At 38.9% G+C, this 19592-nt stretch overlaps 1 protein-coding gene across 3 annotated transcripts in view; it reads right to left on the reverse strand.

Moving 5' to 3' along the window:
• Positions 1-19592, reverse strand: part of KIAA0319 (KIAA0319 ortholog) — a 65825-nt gene that overhangs the window by 14823 nt on the left and 31410 nt on the right. For all 3 annotated transcript variants that reach the window (XM_031435117.2, XM_031435115.2, XM_064476239.1), the window contains 9 exons: positions 19484-19576; positions 17963-18095; positions 12278-12506; positions 8097-8220; positions 7325-7457; positions 6149-6297; positions 3756-3907; positions 1672-1810; positions 53-212 (listed from right to left, as the gene is read on the reverse strand). In XM_031435117.2, coding sequence (XP_031290977.2) covers positions 53-212; positions 1672-1810; positions 3756-3907; positions 6149-6297; positions 7325-7457; positions 8097-8220; positions 12278-12506; positions 17963-18095; positions 19484-19576 — 1312 coding nt within the window. The remainder of the gene's footprint in view (positions 1-52; positions 213-1671; positions 1811-3755; positions 3908-6148; positions 6298-7324; positions 7458-8096; positions 8221-12277; positions 12507-17962; positions 18096-19483; positions 19577-19592) is intronic.

The raw sequence follows: 19592 nt of genomic DNA on the forward strand, positions 1-19592 counted from the left end.
GAACAAGAGAGGAAACAAATAGCTTCAGGTGACACTGGTGTGCAGCTCATACCTGAGATCTGAGTGGGCCTGGATCTTCTGAACCTTAATGTCCGAGTCCAGCACATTTAGCAGCACTGCCAGCTGCCTCACGAGGGTGTCCTTCTGCTGCTCTGTCAGCTGCCCAACACCGACCTGCAGGATCAGCTCCACCAGGCCGCTCTTCCTAGGGTCTGGGAGAGAGAGGACATGGCTTTCCACTTGGAAACCACAGGCTTGATTTGAAATATAAGGAGCAAGGCCTATGTAAGAGTTAGTTTAAGTGATCCCTGCTGTGGAGAGAAGGGAACCCTCCTACACTGTTGGTCAGAATGTAGTTTGGCCCAGTAACTATGGAAAACAGTATGGAGATTCCTTGAAAAAATAAAAATAGAGTTACCATATGATCCAGCAATCCCACTCCTGGGCATATATCTGGAGGGAACTTTAATTTGGAAAGATACATGCACCCCAGTGTTCATAGCAGCATTATATACAATAGCCAAGACATATGTCCATCGACAAATGACTGGATAAAGATGTGATATATTTATACAATGGAATATTACTCAGCCATTAAAAAGAATGAAATAATGTCATTTCCAGCAAAATGGGTGGACCTAGAGATTATCATACTAAGTGAAGTAAGCCAGAAAAAGAAAGACAAATACCATATGATATCACTTATATGTGCAATCAAAAAAAAAAAAAAACACACAAATGAACTTACTTAGAAAACAGAAACACTCACAGACATAGAAAACAAACTTATGGTTACTAGTGGAGTAATGGAGGGGATGGAGGGATAAACTGAGAGTTCAGGATTTGCAGATACTAACTATTATATATAAAATAAACAAGGTCCTATTGTATAGCACAGGGAACTATATATTCAATATCTTATAATGGCTTATAATGAAAAAGAATATGAAAAGGAACATATACATATATTATATAAAACTGAATCATTATGCTATATACCAGGAATTAATACATTGTAAACCAACTGTATTTCAATAAAAAATAAATAAAATTTTTTTTAAATATTTAAAAAAGAGATAATCCATGAGTAACTTCCACATTTGGGTTTTAGGGCTTAGAAAATTTTCTAAATGCCACAGAGACCACTGTCTGTGAGTACTTCTTCCTTATTTTATATCAGCTTATTGTCTATTAATTTTTCTCCAGATGATAAACAGATGTGCCTAATCAGCCTCTGGGCTCACTTGAAATTTCGGCCCCTCACATCCTTCCCCAGGCCTGGAAAGAGAATTTAGTCTCCAAGCAGTGTGGGCGCTGCCCAGTTTACGCTGGGGTTCAGTAGGGCCATCTCCCTGGACCTGCCCTCCCTCTTGCTCCCAGGAATGAAGCCCTTGTGTCCACTTCTCATTAGGACATTGTCTTCTGGCAGGAAAACCAAATTGGCAAGGGATTCTTGCTGCCAGATCCAATTTTCCTTAACGAGTGATGAGGCTGGCTCTGTCTGGGGAGAGAGAACCAAGTGTACAGAAAGCCTCAAAGTGGGACCCGTGGAACTGAAGCCATGGGGGTCTCCCACACCATTTCCACTGTCGACCCCAAAGAGACTCAAAGGCTGACATCTGGATCAGAGACCAGCCCCGCAAACCCAGACACAGAAACCCGGGAGCATACCTGGCCGCACTTCCACCGTGGTGGTGTCCGTGTCCGAGGCCCCCTGACTGTCAGTGACCCGCAGGCGGAAAGTGTAGACCCCCTCCACCAGGTTGGTGAGCTGCAGCGCTGCGCTGCGGTCAGAGTCATCGATGACATCCTGTGAAAAACCCGGTTCACAACTCAACACTCAGTTCCCAATGTCTGGGCCTGGGGGATCTCAAACTTCAGTGTCCCGTCTTTGTCATACATGCATGCCTCTAAGGGGCAGGCCCAAGAGGAAGCAGGGAGGTGGGTTAGCTGAAGATCTGGAGAATCCTCAGCATCTCTTCCACCTCTAAAGCACCAGGAGGCACAATCCTCAGATACTACTTCCTGAGCTGAGCATCCTAAGGGCTCTCTCAGAATTACCAAATTCCATCCCACAGAGGGGGAAACCACTGAAATTAGGGCAAAGATGTGGAGGATGAAGCACCCTCTCGAAAGGGTTTTCTGGGTCTTATTTTCAAACACAGTTTTACAACACTCTCATCTGGGGTGTCCTCAGTGTGTATCATGTTCACCTTCTCAAATGACCCAAGAACCTTTACTAAAAAATTTATAGGAGAGATTTATTTGAAGAAACATTACAACATACACAAACTACATAAAGTTTAATTTCCACTCATACAGTGGTAAATTTGATACAATGCAAAGAAAAAAACTGCTAAAATCCCAGAATACACAAAGTACCGCACAGTTTGATCCCTAAGGCAAATTAGTTGATAAGCAAACCTCACAGAACAGCTTCATGTCAGCCAAGGCCCCAAACACCGTGGACAACACATCTCTGCTCAGAGAATTTGAGAAGAATCTCCCAGACCCCTGCTCAGAACTTGCTACCAGAAGAGGGTGGTAACCAAAGGTAACCAGTGGTAACAAGTGCTCTGATCAGGGAGTTGTTATAATTACACTTAGAAGCTAATCTACCACCTTGTTGAACAGTATTTATTCTAGAGGTACTTAGAAAGTGTAAAGCATTCTCAGTTTTTTCCCTGTGACCACTCCTTTGGTACAGCTCCAGGAGTAAACTTGCGTCTCTCAAGTCCTTAGCAACAGCAGGGATGGAGATGTACCTAAATTTACAGCCTAAGAGGCAGAGTCATCCAATGGGGAAAAATACCTGCCAGGAGCTAGAAACCTGGGTCTATCTGGTTTGCATAAGGAGGAGTTAGTTGACCTTTGCCTAGTCACTTTCCATCTCTGCATCTAACTTTCCATACTTATGAAATGGGAACAGCAATCCTTGATCTGTTGACATTTCTGATACAATGTTGAGGGACAGGAAAGAATCCTTGGACCAAAATAGGAACAACGGGAAAGCTGAGGAGCAGGATGAGTCCTAGGAGAAGACTTGGCCTCAAAGTCCCTCCAGGCTATGGTTTACTACCCTGTCCAAAGTCTGGGCAGGGAAACAGTCAGAAAGGACTTCAGATGTTTCAGATGTGTTTAAATCGAACAGCAGGCTCCTGCCTCTAGCCCCCAGAGGAAACCTAGAAGCATAAACCTTAGCAGGGAATATGGAAAGGGAGATGGGGTCATAACAGTGACACTGGTATGGACTTAAATGTGTCGCCTCATGCATTAAAGCCCTAACCTCCAATGTTACTCTACTTGAGACAGGGTCTGTTAAGAGGTAGGAAGCGAAATAGCTCAGTGGTAGAGTACATGCTTGGCATGCATGAGGTCCTGGGTTCAATCCCCAGTACCTCCATTAAAAAAGAAAAAGAGGTACTTAAGGCTAAATGAGGTCATAAGGGTGGGGTCCTGATCCCATACGATTAGTGTCCTTGTAAGAAGAGATGCCAAAGAGCTCTCTCTCTCCCCTTCTCTCTCTCCCATGTGAGGACATAGCAAGAAGGACACAAGCCAGGAAGAGAGAGTCCTCACCAGGAACCAAACAGGCTGGCACCTTGAACTTGGGCTTCCCAGCCTCCAGAACTGGGAGAACACAAATGCCTGTGGTTTAAGCCACCCAGTCTGGGGTATTTTGCCCTGGCAGCCCTAGCAAACCAACACAGACGTAATGATAAGTGGCCCAGGGGCAGTTCTCTTCAAGTACTCACTCCAGCAGCTGGACTCTGGCCATCCCGGATCCACAGATAGGACACAACTCCTTGGTCATCAGTAGACCTTGAACCATCCAAAGTAATGGAGTTATTGGGAAGCACAAGAACATGTCTGCCACCAGCCTGGGCTCTGGGAGGACTATTATTTTCTAAGTCAAATACAGCAAAAATGAAAGCAAAGAAATTGATTTAAAACACTGATGATAAAAGTGTGTCATAAAATACCTATGACTATTTTATCTTGCAGATATGTAGGCTTAAAATATCCAGAAAGCATTATTTTCAGCCTGAAATATCCAGAAGATAATATATAGACTTTTTTTAAATTAATATATAGACTTTCTTAAAGCTCTCTTTGCACTTAGCTAGTTGTACTTTTGGGCCATTTTGTATATCATTACAGTGTTTCTCTTCTTAAAAAAGAGAAATAATGACCTTACTTATGTCCAGGGTCTGATAGGGAAAAATACCTTGGTTTAAAATACATCCTGGATCATTTTGTACTGGTCCACACTATCTGGACCCAGAAATATTTTTGTTTCTAGTAGTGCCAAATCTTGCTTGTTTAAGTAAAATAAAAGAACTTGTGTCAAAAAATAATTAGATTTCACCACTCTGACTGCATGTCAAATATAATGAACAGTATAAGAGCCATTTCTATGTTACAGCCTCAGGAGAGAGGGGCTGGAGAGAATCTAGCCAGACTGGGGTGTGATGGGGAGACCATAATAAGACATAGTCCCAATTTGGGGATGAGGATGCTACAAGTCAGATGGAGTTGTTCCGATGGAGTTCTGGGACTCAATTTGACCCCTTGCCGATGCCTCCTAAAAATAAGTCAAGCAATAGAAAATGGGTGAGGACAACCAAATATTGACCCAAGGAAGTAATTAACATCCCATAGGTCACCAGCCACTTTCAATCTGAGAAAAGACACCATAGATTGGCGCAGAGACAATTGGTGCCTTTTCTAGTTTGTCCATTTTGTCCATTCCACCCCCTTTTGGGGAGGACTCAGGACAACAGGGGACCATCTGATGTTGAGAAGGCTTTATTCCATTGCTGTTATGGGGAAAGGCTAGAAAGATTAGAAATAGTTGGGCAATAAATTGAGTAAGCTCCAAAGTCCCTCTGTAAAAAAAAAAAAAAAAAAAACAACAACAACACAATACCTAAACCCCACCTAGCTTCAAAACCAGAAATTAAGACAATCAGTTCCTTTTATGCACACATCCCCAGACTCTTGAGCTCTGGTCACCATGTTCCCCTAGGCAGCTCACTCAGATACTCCATCACCACCGATTCAAAAGATCCAAATCTGAGTGTAACCCCTCCCCTACACCTACCGCTGCTCTCCCATGAACCTTAGTTCAGATAACTGCGCCAGCATCCACGCATATGCTGAAGTCAGAATTTTACCAAGTCCTGAGAATTTAGGCTCTAAAATGTCTTTCTCATTCCTCTTTTTTCCTCCTCTTCTCCCTGTATTTTGGCCTCAAACAGGGCTTGTACCATCCCTCATTTAGACTCTTGCAAGTCCCTGCTATTCTCCTGCTTTGGTCTTTCTTCCTATTAATCATTATCTTTTTAAAAATCCAAATCTTTCAGGTGACATGATCCTAGGGTTTGCTTTAAAATGCTTCAACCAAGATAAAAGAAAACACAACTCGATAGATGAAATAAGACCAGTAAATGTTGATAACTGTTGAAGCTGGGTGATGAGTTTATGATGGTGCATTAAGGCTGCCCACTGTACTTTTGTATATGGCTGAAAACTTCCATAATAAAGTGTTTGAAAAACTCAAACCAATGTCACTTTGCTGATAAAATTCATAGGTGTATATATTTGCCAAAATTCAAATTGTACATCTAAAATATGTGTAGTTTACAATACAGAAATTATACCACAAGAAAATTGTTTAAAAAAAATTGCTTCAGCCTCTCCCAAAGGACCAGCAAAGACATCAGTATCTAAACCAAGATGGCAAAAGACTAGACCCTACATTTCACATTAAGAAACAACACAGAACTTGAAAACATCTCTGCTCTGAGATTTCCAAGGAAGAGAGAAAGCAAAGCATCATGGTGTCACTTGGACATGGGGCTTGAGTTGCCAGTGGTCAAAGGAGAATGAAGCCATTAGAAGGTACACTCCACAAACAAAAGGAAGCACTGTTTGCTCACAGAGGGAGACTGGAAAATAGCTAACGGGGGCAGAAGAAGAGTAGCCTTTTCTCGGCCAAGCAGAGATGGGCACCTGCTGTGAACCGATAACCTAACACTAACATTTTCAGATAATCACGGCCTGGCTTAGGGTCTATCAGTCTGGAAAGCAGCAGCGACCCGGCTCCCTCCACCGGCAGATCCACCCGCCCTCTGCCCTGACTCACCCTTCTTCACGGCCACGGTGAGGGTGGTCGTGCTGCTCAGTCCCTGCTGGTCTTTCACTGTTAAACGGAAGTGGTAGGTACCCACCTGAAGACCGCTTACAGTGGCTATAGCTTTGTCCACGTTCTCCATCTCCACCGTGCTGGGGCCTCTATGAAACAGGACAGTCATTGACAAAAGGCAGGAGGTGTGGGATTCTGCTGCCGGCAGGTATGTTGTTTGTGTCCTTATAATGCTTCTTTTCGCAGCAATGATATATACCATCTAGAGAATTCTAAGATCACTTTTTTTTTAGATCACTTTTAATTCATTTATATTCTCTAGTTCCGTGTAAGAGTCACAAGCTAAAGCCTATTTCAGACAGAGGCTGCTGGATTCCTGGGAAGAGAATTTGGGGATTTTTTGTTTTTGTTTTTTCAAATTGAGCTGTCAATGAACCGATCTGTTCTTAGAAAATGAAATCTTAGAAACTACTCCTATTTCTTCTTTGAATAAAATCAGCTGAAATCCTCTGCTGTCTTTCGGGAGACCTTGGAAGAGGCGAGAATGAGCCAGGTAACTGGAGAGAGGAATTACAGTGTAGTCATGAAGATCGTGGGCTCTGTAGGCAGAGAGGCCCAGGGTGGAGCCCCAGCCCTGCTCTTACTACATGGGCAACCGTAGGCCCAGTGATCTCACCCATCTCTGCAAGTCTCAGTCTCTTCACCTTTAAGATGGGAATAATATTATTATTTACCTCTTAAAAACTGATCTAGGATTCTATGAGATTAAGGATGTAAAGCATAGAAAATGTTAGAGGATACAGGTACCCCTTGAATTCTGCACTTCTGTTGTCTACAGTCACTGCAGATGGTTTGAATGAGTGTAGACGGGTTGCGCGAGGACCACAGCAGGTTCTTCTGAACCTCTTCTGTCATGAAGCCTACCTCACACCAAGACTGCCCTGTCCACCTGCCCCAGGCTCCACCTCCCTCCACTGTCAGGAATGCCCAACTTGTCCATCCACACCTGATGTAGTCTTCAATCAACAGTGTCAGGCCAGTTCTAGAAACTTGCTTAAATTCTGACTCCTGAACAATCTCAAGGTGATGGTTTGATTTAGACCCTCCAGGGAAGGGGTAATATTAACACTCAGCCAGGGCGTGAACCAGCACCCAGTGATGAGACGGGCTGACTACCTGACATGCTCCCAGTGGTAGAAAACAATGCCGTGGTCATCACTGCTCCTGCTCCCATCCAGGGTTGTGCGCTCCACTGGGAAGACCAGCTCCTCATCCGGGCCGGCCACCGCCACTGGAGGCCTGTTGTCTTCTAGAATACAGAAACGGCATGAAGAAGCATCTCCTTGCATTAAGTCTGCCATCCCCTGATTTCTTGATTTAAGCCAATTACTCATGTTCAGATCAGGCAGCTACTAGAGTGTACCATGTCCTCTGGGAATCCTGGGGTGAAACACTGCAGTCTCCCAGCTGACCCAGGAGTTAAATATTCTGAGTTTGAGACTGGGGATACAGACAGCAAGAAATACTGTTCCCTAATATGTACATCTTTGGGTTCTTTAAAAGACCTCAAAAGTCAGGGAGTGGAATTGTATCAACTCCCCAGTGTCTGGACACAGGCCATCTGAGTATCAAGCCGCACATAACCACCAGTCTCTTCAAGAATGCCCTCGAGCTTTGCAGCAGAGCGGAACGCGGCATCGGAGCCCAGAATGACTCTGGGGATGGCTCTCACTCTGTCCCTCGTGCCATGATTTAGAGACACAGGACATAATTCAGAACCACAGAGAAAACTGGCTTCATATTAAGATTCAGCTTCTGCAGCCCTGATTTCTTAATAGTTCAAAGACTTAGAGAATTTGCACCAAATCTGGCTTGTCTAAAGCCCAGAAGCCCAGGCATCATTTCTGCTTTAATCTCTGGGGCCAAACCCCTTTCCCATCTCACCTACCAGGCTGGACAGTCACAGTGACCACAGCTGTGGATTGTTGCCTTGAAGAATCTGTCACCATCAGCTGAAATGTATACTCTCCTGCCTCCAGTGATGACAAATGAAGGTATGGTGTCTCTACTCCCTAAGTAATGGCAAATACAAAAATGAACAAGAAATAATATTACAGCAGCACGAGTAATTAGTATGGCATAATGGAAAACTAATGCTTTTTACTAAGTAGGGAGATCCTGCTTTTAAAAAATGTATATGTCCCAGGAAAATGGGATCTAAAGTCCACTGGATACCCTCAGACACTATTGAAGGAATATAAATTATTATAGCATTGTTAGAAGCCAATATAGCAAGATCCATTCAAATGTTTTTGGGGTTTTTTTCCTTCAATTTACAATGTTGTGTTAGTTTCTGGTGTACAGCATAGTGATTCAGTTATACATTTATACATATATTCCTCTTCATGTTCTATTCCACTATAGGTTATTACCAGGTATTGAATATAGTTCCCTGTGCTCTGTGGTAGGAACCTGTTGTCTATCTATTTTATATATAGTAGTTAGTATCTGCAAATCCTGAACTCCCAATTTATCCCTTCCCACCTCATTCCCCACCAACAGCTGTAGGTGTGTTTTCTGTGTCTGTGAGTCTGTTTCTATTTTGTAAATAAGTTCATTTATGTCATTTTTTAAGATTCCACATTCAAGTGATACCATATGGTATCATTCAGGTGTTAAATGAAGACACTTTTCAACCCAGCATTTCCACTTCTTAGTGTCTACACTAGAGATGTGGCTATGTGCTTAATTATGGAGACTCACCCACAGATGCTAACTGAGGCATTGCTTATAACAGCAAAAAAAAAAAGAAAAAAAAGGGAAACAATCTAAATGATCATCAACAAGGGAATAACCAAACCCAGCATGATACACTATGAAAAAGAAAGACATTTAAAATAATAAAGTAGATTTATAAATAATAAAGTGGACAGATGTCAAAGACACATTATGAAGCAAAAAAAAGAAAGTGAAACAACAAATACAGTATGGTTGATATTGCTACATGCACATATGCACATATACAAACACAGAAAAGTTCTGAATGTACACACATTAAACTCATAAAAGTAATTATCTCAAATAATGGAGCTTGGATGAGGTCAAGGAGCACTTTCACTTTATCAGAATTTGAGGGTTTTTTTTTTTTAACCACAGGAAGTAAATTTGTTTTACTTTTATAATCAAAAATATTTTTTGTTATTTTTCTCCATTTATTGTTATCTTTTGAATTGAATTTTTCATTTTTTGCATGTATTTCTTTTTTTTAATTTTTTTGAAGCATAGTTGATTTGACAATGTATTTCTTTTTATAAATTTTTATTGAAGTACAGTTGACCTGACAATGTTTCAGGTGCACAGCCAAGTGGTTCAGCTGTACATATATATTCTTTTTCAGATTCTTTTCCATTATAGGTTATTATAAGATATTGAATATGGTTCCCTGTGCTACACAGTATGTCCTTGCTGTAGAATAAATTTTTTAAATACCAGGACAATAAAACTTTTCAATAAGGCATTTTTTTAAGTTGAGTATATAGTGGTTAACTACTCGTTGCCTTCAGATTAATACCCTTTCTTTTTATTGCTGCTGTGTTATTGGTAATATTTTCAATTATTGCTTATGTTTGCAGCTCATGCCATCATGAAAAGGATTTTTAATTTTAAGCTCTATTATATTTACTTTAACTGATTCCAAGATTCCTAAAGATAAATATATCTGCATGTTCTTTTTTTTAAGTTTTAATGGGAAAATTGATAGAAAATCAGTTGTGTTATCACAAGGGGAACTTCTGAAATATGAAATGCATTCTTTTAAGAATGTATTAAAAAAAAGTCCTTTTCCCTACTTTGACTAAATAAGCAAAGTACTTTTTCCCTGAAGTGCTCTATGGAGAAGGTATAATTTCCTAGTACTTGCCTCAAAAATTAATATGGTTACGTGACTGCTTATGCACACAATAAAAAGGAACCTTGTGGCAAACGGGAACTGAGCAGACTAACTCACTGAGCACCCCTCCAAAACAGCCAAATGATTCAGGTAGTGGCACAGGCTTCAATGACCTTCCCTAGTCCAGAGCTTAGCCTCTGCTGCTTGCCTTCACAATTTTTAGACCAATTTAAGAGCTGATCTTTGTGAGCATCCCAGTGAATAAAAAGCATTACCCTTTTTGACATCTGAATCTATCAACTGCAAGGCAGTAATACTGTTACTGTGAATAATCTTTGAGTGTCTGCAGCAGGTGGCAGGTGTGGAGAGTAGGGAGGCTAGCTCTGTGTTTCTGGACCAGTGACCTCCTCTGGATACATGTTCATCAGGCATGGAGGTACTGGGGCATTAACTCTGAGCACAAAATTCTCAACAATTAAGTGAAAGATAATTTGGAATATTTTTTAATTGAGGAAAGACAAAATATCCTATCTTCTTGTTTTGTAAACAAATCCCTCTAAATCAGAATTCTTTTTTTTTTACACTAAAATATACAGCATTGTTTGGCACGTTTTTTAAACTTCACATGCATAGTGTCATTTAGTATGATCTTTCTATAACTTGCTTTTTTATCTAACATTTTGTTTTTGGAGATTTCTCCATGTTGTTTGATTTTTCACTATATTGCCAGAATTCTTAACCCAACAAAAGCGAACACCACACCTGCCATAACCCTTAAGTAGAGATGGCCACTATGCCAAGTGCTCTCCAAGGCTATCTGGAGGACTCATGGCTCTTTTAAGTTCCATGAACCCAATCAGTCATTTTTAATTCATCCCAATTGCAAAGTACTTTCCAGAAATATCAAGAGTAAAGTAGGTCAGTTTCCATGAAATGTCTGACTTCATCACAAATACTAGTAAGAAATTGTCTTGGACTGGTGAGATGGAGCTTGAAGGAACTGAGGAAGGTGGCAACATAAGGTACTATATTTTTTCCATTAAACTCCTAAATAACAACATGACTTCAAAGATACCAAGCTGGTTAGCAACAGAAAAAAATACTTCTGGCCATCACCAAAAGAAGAAGCAGGCAGCTCACACACACTCACGCACGCAAGCACACCCAGCAAAGTTTCAAGGTTATTCTGTCTTTAAACAAATATATTAGAGATTTGAACAAATCAAAAGGTAAACACAAAAAGATGAACAAGAGATCACAGAATCCAAAAAAGGTAACATGAAGTTTCTAAACATAGGACAAACAAAATAAAAAGGAATTTTTCTGACAATGAGGTTTAGATTAGGTTATTTTTAAGGTTTTTCTTAATACAAAAATAATATTTCTTTTTTTAACATTTTTTATTGATTTATAATCATTTTACACTGTTGTGTCAAATTCCAGTGTTCAGCACAATTTTTCAGTCGTTCATGTACATATACACACTCATCGTCACATTTTTTTCTCTGTGAGTTATCATAACATTTTATGTATATTTCCCTGTGCTATACAGTGTAATCTTGTTTATCTATTCTACAATTTTGAAATCCCAGTCTTTCCCTTCCCACCCTCCACCCCCCTGGTAACCACAAGTCTGTATTCTCTGTCTGTGAGTCTATTTCTGTCCTGTATTTACGCTTTGTTTTTGTTTGTTTGTTTTTTAGATTCCACATATGAGTGATCTCATATGGTATTTTTCTTTCTCTTTCTGGCTTACTTCACTTAGAATGACATTCTCCAGGAGCATCCATGTTGCTGCAAATGGCATTATGTTGTCGGTTTTTATGGCTGAGTAGTATCAAAAATAATATTTCTATAGCAAATGTTGGGTCAGACTTTTCCCAAACTAACCTCAAGTTCAAGTTGTCAACACAGGACCTACTTAATTGCTATTCTGGGCTTTCCATAGAGTGGGAAGTGATATGAACTTGGAAGATTTGTGAGTTAGCTACTCTTCTAATGGTTGTAATATATAAGACAATTTTATAAACATATTTTCTGAATTTAAGTGCCCCTTCACACCAATATTTTAGATAGATAGATAGATAGATAGATAGATAGATAGATAGATAGATAGATAGATAGACAGACCAAACAAAGGATGGATTGATGGATGGATGGATGGATGGGTGGATGAATGAATGCAAGGACAGATGGACAGGCAGACAAATAAATGTCTGAAGGCAGGACAGAGAACTTACCTGCATGGTCACCTCTTTACTCTCACTCCCAGGGCCCTGGGACCACTCATAGAGGACAATCTGGTGATCATCACTGCTCTGGTTTCCATTCAAAGTGATGGAGTTTTGAGGTAAAGTTATAGTCTGATTTGGTCCCGCGTTGGCAACTGGTGGATGGTCCACAGCACTGTTGACTACTAGGGCTGCCGTTGTAGAGTTAGTGGCTCCATCTGAGTCTGTAACAGTCAACCTACAACAAGGAGAGGAAGCTATTATGCTGCAAGAATATGCCAAGTCTAGATGGAAACACCCTAAATGTCCATCAACAGATGACTGGATAAAGAAGTTGTGGTATATATACACAATGGACTATTACTCAGCTATAAAAAAGAATGAAATAATACCATTTGCAGGAACATGGATGGACCTGGAGGTCATCATACTAAGTGAAGTAAGCCAGAAAGAGAAAGAAAAATACCATATGATATAACTTATATGTGGAATCTAAAAAATGAACTTATTTACAAAACAGAAACAGACTCACAGACATAGAAAACAAACTTATGGTTACCAGAGGGGAAAAGGGGGTGGGAAGGGATAAATTGGGAGTTTGGGACTTGCAGATACTAACTACTATACATAAAATAGATAGACAACAAGTTCATATTGTATAGCACAGGCAACTATATTCAATATCTTGTAGTAACCTATAATGAAAAAGAATATGAAAAGGAATATATATGTATATGTATGACTAAAACATTATGCTGTACACTAGAAACTGACACAAAATTGTAAACTGACTATATTTCAATTTTTAAAAATGTAAAAAAAATTTTTAAAGAATGTGCCAAATCTTAAGGCAAATGGCCGATTTAGTCTGCCCATGATACATTTCTCATAAAAACTCAGAGCAGGTGCAAATAGAAATCAGAGGATGAAGCAGAGAAAAGCACAGAGACTTGAGGATATATTTTAAATTCTATGTTGCTGTTGATTTACTTCATTTTTCGCTAGTAATATGTTCACATGACAGAGTTTAATTTTGTATGGGTTTCTGATGCCGGATGAAGAAATCATCCTTCAGCCAACACAGAGGCCTCTCTCTACTATCTGAGACTCCGAATGTATCAGCTTTAAGACCTGCCTTCAGGCCTGAGCGTGTGGAGACAGCAAATCACTCATGAATCTTCAGCTCCAAAGCTTTTGAATTTTCTCATTCTTTTCTAGAGGACTTAATATAATTATGGTTTCAGGACAGTCCTGCAAAGCAATTTTAGGATTAAGCATTTTCAAATGCAAACAATACTCAACCAACACACACAACAAAGAGAGAGCTGCCCTGACCCTCCTGTAGTAAACTCACTGGTGAGGCAGCAACTGGATCAGTAAAATATGGTCACTTCATCCTTCTGGGATAAAAATGTTAGCTCAGAGCAGTGATGAATGTTCAACAGGTGTGAATCGGAGAATGAAGCTCTGGAAGGAACACAGGCCTTATTTATAGGTAATGCACATGTACGGGGACCCATGAATTCTGGGCCACTGTCCCACATACTCCGTTCCCACAAGTGTACCTAAACAAAGCCCTCAGATAAGAAGCAGACAATCATCTGGCAACATACATCAAATTCCTTAAAAACACACAGGCCTCTAACCCAGACATTTTACTTGCACTCCAAAATTTAACTGTAAGAATGTTCACCCAAACACTGAATAATGGGGTTAAATTAATTATCTACAATGTATCAGCACAGCATCAAATGTGATGCTGCAGAACATTGAATGACAGGAATGTTCATGGGGAATCTAAGAACAGATCCACCCATACATGAAAATGTGATGTAGGAGGGATGTGGTCCTACAGCTTGGGAAAGGACAGACTAGACAATAACTAGTACTGGGGCAACTGGCTATACAGTAACTAGTACTGGACAATGGATATATCATCAATTCTAGATGGATAACATTTAAATGTGAGAGACAACATTTTTAAATATTAGAAGAAAATATAGAACATAGCTTGTAAAACATCTTACATATTTTGATCCAAGTAAGAAAAAAAGTTTTATGTTTATGTCTGTATAGAAAAAGACCATACACAAAAATACTATATTGGCAAGGGTGTTTATTTCTAGGTAGTGGAAGGTATTTAGTTTCCTTCTTTCTGCTTATAGATATATTATATTTTGTTTTTATGGAAAATGTGCATTATTCTTATCATAAAAAGATAATACTTGTTTCTTGAGACCTGTATTTCTTCTGTGTCAACCTATGGATGCCAAGGTGGTAAACTAAAAACAAACACATGACACCTCGGTAAAGAAGATAGACAGATAGCAAATAAGCATATGAAAGGACGCTCTACACTATGTCATCAAGGAAACAAAATTAAAACAACACTGAAATACCACTACACACCTATTAGAATACCCAAAATCTGGCACAGTGACAACACCAAATGCTGGCCAGGATGTAGAGCAACAGAAACTCACATCCATTGCTGGTAGAAATGCAAAATGGTACAGCCACTCAGATGTGTTTGTGAGAGAGGGTAAGCTCCACGTCCTTCTGGTCTGCCACCTTGAAGCCCCGCCCCTACAGACACTTTAGAAGACAGCTTGGCAGTTTCTTACAAAACTAAACACACTCTTACCATACAATCAACAATCATGCTCTGTGCTATTTACCCAAAAGGGTTGAAACTTATGTTCACACAAAAATCTGCATATGAATGCTTTTGACAGCAATATTTACAATTGCCAAAATTTGGAAGCAACCAAGATGTCCTTTGGTAGATAAATGGATAAACTGTGGCACATGCAGACAATAGAATATTACTCAGTACTATGAAGAAATGCACTATCAAACCATGAAAAGACATGGAGGCATTTTTAAATGCGTTATTACTAAGTGAAAGAAGCCAATCTGAGAAGGCTGCTTACTGATTACTTCCAACTGTATGAACCAAAACAGAAGTTTTTACAGCATGTGTAAAATCCAAAGCATTCTAGAGCACCTCTGTGGACTTTTCAGTCAAAGATGAATTCAGCAGATGCTTGAGAGTTTATTAACCTAGCCAGATTCAGAGGATTCATAAATATATATGGATGGGCTCCTTCCCCCAAATCATCAGATTCTTAAAACAGTATACAAGATCTTAAAAATATAACATCCAAAGTGTGTGAGATGTAGTTAAGCAGTAATTAGCAGAAAATTACAGCTTTAAAAGCTTCATAAGCTTTTAAGGAAGATCTAATATGATTCTACTCTAAGAAGTTAGAAGAAGAAGAACAAAGTAAAGCAAAAGTAAACAGAAATAAAGAAATAATAAAGATAAGAGAAGAAAAGAACAAATTAGAAAACAAACAAAATTGACACAGCTCTAGTTCTGGTTCTTTAACAAGATAAAATTAACAAACCCCTTAATTAGACTGACCAAGAGAAAAAGAGAACACAAATCACTAATACCAGAAATCAATGAAGGGTTATCACCACAGATCCTACAGACACGAAAGGATAATATGAATGTATCATGAACAACTTTACAACAACAAATTTGACAATTTAGACAGAATGAACAAATTTCTTGAAAAATACAATTTACCAAAAAATGACACAGGAAAAAAACAGAAAGTCTAACATCTATTAGACTTACATCTATTTTTAAAAAATGAAAGCCTTACATCTGTTAAAGAAATTGAATTTGTTATCAAAAACTTTTCCAAAAAGAAAATTCCAGGCCCAGATGAATTTACTGGTGAGTTACATCAAACATTCAAGGAAGAAATATGACTAGCTGTTCACAAATATTTCAGAAAATAAAGAAGGATGGATCACTAGACAACTTGTGTTATTAGGCCAATATAATCCTCATACCAAAACTTAACAAAGACGTTGAGAAAAAGAGAGGGGAGGGGGATCATAGGCCAAATCTTTTATGAAGATAGACGTGAAAATTCTTATAAAAATATTATCAAGTTGTATCCCATTACATATAAAAAGGATATCATGATCACACAGGTTTTATCTCATGAATGCAAGGTTGATTTACCATTCAGAAATCTTAGGGGGTATAGCTCAGGGGTAGAGCATTTGACTGCAGAAATCTTACACAATACATAAAAATAATTCAAAAGAGATCACAGATCTAAATATAAAACCTAGAGCTATAAAACATCTGGAAGAAAAACACGATCTTTGCAATCTTGGGATAAACAAAGTTTACTTACATAGAATACAAAAAGCATGAAACATAAAAGAAAATTATTGATAAATTAGACAATCAAAATTTAAAACTTGCTCTTTAAAAGATACCATTAAGAGAACAAAAACAAACTCATATACTGAGAGGAAAGACTACATGTATATAAAATAAAGAACTTGTTTCAGAATGTATAAAAATCTTATAACTAAATAAGACAAAGTAATTCTTAAAACAGGAAAAAGATCTGAACAGAGATGTCACAAAAGTTAAATGAATGACCAATAGGCATCTGAAAATATGCTTAATGTCATTACTCAGCAGGGAGATGCACATTAAAACCATAATGAGATACCACCACTCATCAAATTAGATAAAATTTAAACGAATGATTATACCAAGTGTTGGTGAGGATGTGGAGACTGGAACTCTCATCCACTGCAGGTGGGAATGTAAAATAATACACCCTCTTTGGGAAAGAGTTTGGCAATTTCTTAAAATGTTAAACATAAACTCACCATAGAACCTAGCCTTCCCACTCAGGTATTTGCCCCACCAAAATGAAAATCTATGTCCACACAGACTTTTACACAAACATTCATGGCAGCTTTACTTGTAATAGTTCAAAGCTATAAACAATCCAATGCCCTTACTAGGTGAAAGGCTAAATAAACCGTGGTCCATCCGTGCACTGGAATAGTACTCAGCAACAAAAGGGGACAAACCATTGATACAAACAGAATGGATGAATCTCAAAATCATTTTCTGAGTGAAAGAAGCCAGGCAAAAAAGGAGCGCTTACTGTACAATTCCATTTATATGAAATTCTAGAAAGTGGAAGGTAATTTAAGGTGGCAGAAAGCAGGTCATGGTTGCCCAAAGACAGGAGTGGAGGGAGGGAAGGATTCCAAAGGGGCTTGAGAAAACTTCGGGGGAGGATGGAAATGTTTATTATCTTGATTGTGACAATGGCCTGACAGGCACGTCAAAACTCACCAAATTTTATACTTTACGTATGTACAGTTTATTACACTTCTGTTATACTTTTAAGAGTTGTAAAAAGTAAGATTAAGACAGATCATGTAACTCTGCCTTTGACTCTGAAGATACAAATTTTCTTTCACATAACTCAACACAGCAAAAAGATGCCATCCCAAACTATTCCTGACAACCAAAGCCAAAGGTTTCCAATAAAGAAGCGTTTATATTTATCTTTACATTATTTTATATTTATATACTTATTTAATTTATATCAATAGATAAGTTATTAATTGATTAGTAGTTAATCAATACATTTAAATAATATTGTATTTATTAATTTATTTTACTGAAGAGGCTGTCAGAGTCTAAAGTGGCTGCCAACAAAAACACCCAGGGAAACCAAACCCGCCCTGCCTCTTGATCAAAATGAAAAGAAGCACAGTGTTCCACAGGCATCAGTTTAAGGAAATAGTCAAAACATCAGTGCTAGAAGGCACAGTAAAGGTGGGAAACCCACTTGCCTGAAGGTATAGTTTCCAGGAACAAGATTCGACAAATGTAAGATGGGGGAGTCAGCCGAGGTCTTCTCTTCGAGGAAGGGCCCGGTAATTTCCTCCCAGTGATAGCTCACTATTTTAGTATCATCTGTACTTTCTAGAAAGATTAAAAAATAAATGAACACTAACATGCAAGAATATTAAAACATAAATTTGGTCATTCATATTATTGCATACTTAAATTTGTTTTTGTACGAAATTCTAATTGCATAGTTCTCAATGGATATATATTGTGTATTAGAAGGAAGGATTTCTTCTTCTTCCTAAATTATCATCACAATTTTCCTCCTGAATTTCCACCAGATTTGAGTGAGGGTGTTTCCACTTAGCTGTTGATTTAAAAAGCACAGTGACAGGCACTCTTGCTTTTTAAAAAACTCACCTCAGCCACAGCACAAGATACCTTACTGAGGCTTTAAATAGGTACCTGAACTGGTAGATTCATCAAGAATTAAGAGATGCTTATACATATTTACAAAATACCTTTTACTACCCTCATCATTAAGTATAAATCCAGGGAAAAGCAGTACCATACATGAAATCTTCTCATTTCTAATTTAAAAGAGAGCAAACAAAATGTGCTACATAGAATCATAGAAATTTAGACCTGGAAGAAAGCCAGTTTCATCTAATTCATTTAAGGAAAGAAAATTTCATGTGACAGATTAATAATCCTGAGCAGTTTCCTGTAACTAAGCCACACTGATTAGAGGAATCACGATGCAATGCATCGTCTCGTGTAAACACTGTCATTTAAAATATGCCTTCTGTGATTACGACAATAAATAAATAAAATATGCTTTATTTTCACACTGTTAAGGGAGTGATGTAGACATTTATATTTCAATAGATGCAAATGATCACGTCAATGTGATTTTTGTATATTTGCAGACTTGCAAAAAGAGGCAGCATTCTTCACTCTACAGGATTTTGTCTTAGATTCGTGATTCAGTGGACATCAATGCAAATACTGGTTACACTGGTATTGTTGGACGTGTTCTGAGTATGTTGTCAAACACAGGGTATGTTTTCGACTTATTCTCACTTGCCTGGACCCAGGCAGTTCCACTGGGGCCCTTTCCACATGCACTCTTATAGAAGGAATGAACTCTGAATTAGATGAACAAAACACCACCCACCCTCATGAAGGCAACCCTTCTAATATTTGTGAAAAGAAATTTCCAACTGCTCATCATATATACTGCATGGAAAGGAGATTCTTTAATAAGTGCTTTAGTTCTAATCAAATAGTTAGGCCCTAAAGAACTTTCTCATAGACAAATGAGACATAAATGAAGGGAAATTCGGGATAAGACAGAGAAGTTGTGCTGAAGGAACTGAAGAACTTTAAGATATGAGACTGAAGAGGGAGGGATCCATCTATCAATGTATTAGCCCCTAGGTCCTCTCAGCCTTGACAGAGAACACCCATTACATCTCACAGGACGCAGGGCAAACACCCCTAAAATTTGGCAGGATACCCACGGCTGCCATCAATGAGGGCTGACGTCAAAGGCAGAGTGAGCTCTTGTCTCTCGGGAGAAGCAACGGCCGTGGGTGGCAGGTTGACTCTTGCGGCTGCGTGACAGAAAAG

The sequence above is a fragment of the Camelus dromedarius genome, chromosome 19 (assembly GCF_036321535.1).
Source record: "Camelus dromedarius isolate mCamDro1 chromosome 19, mCamDro1.pat, whole genome shotgun sequence".
In the NCBI taxonomy this organism is placed as follows: Eukaryota; Metazoa; Chordata; class Mammalia; order Artiodactyla; family Camelidae; genus Camelus; species Camelus dromedarius.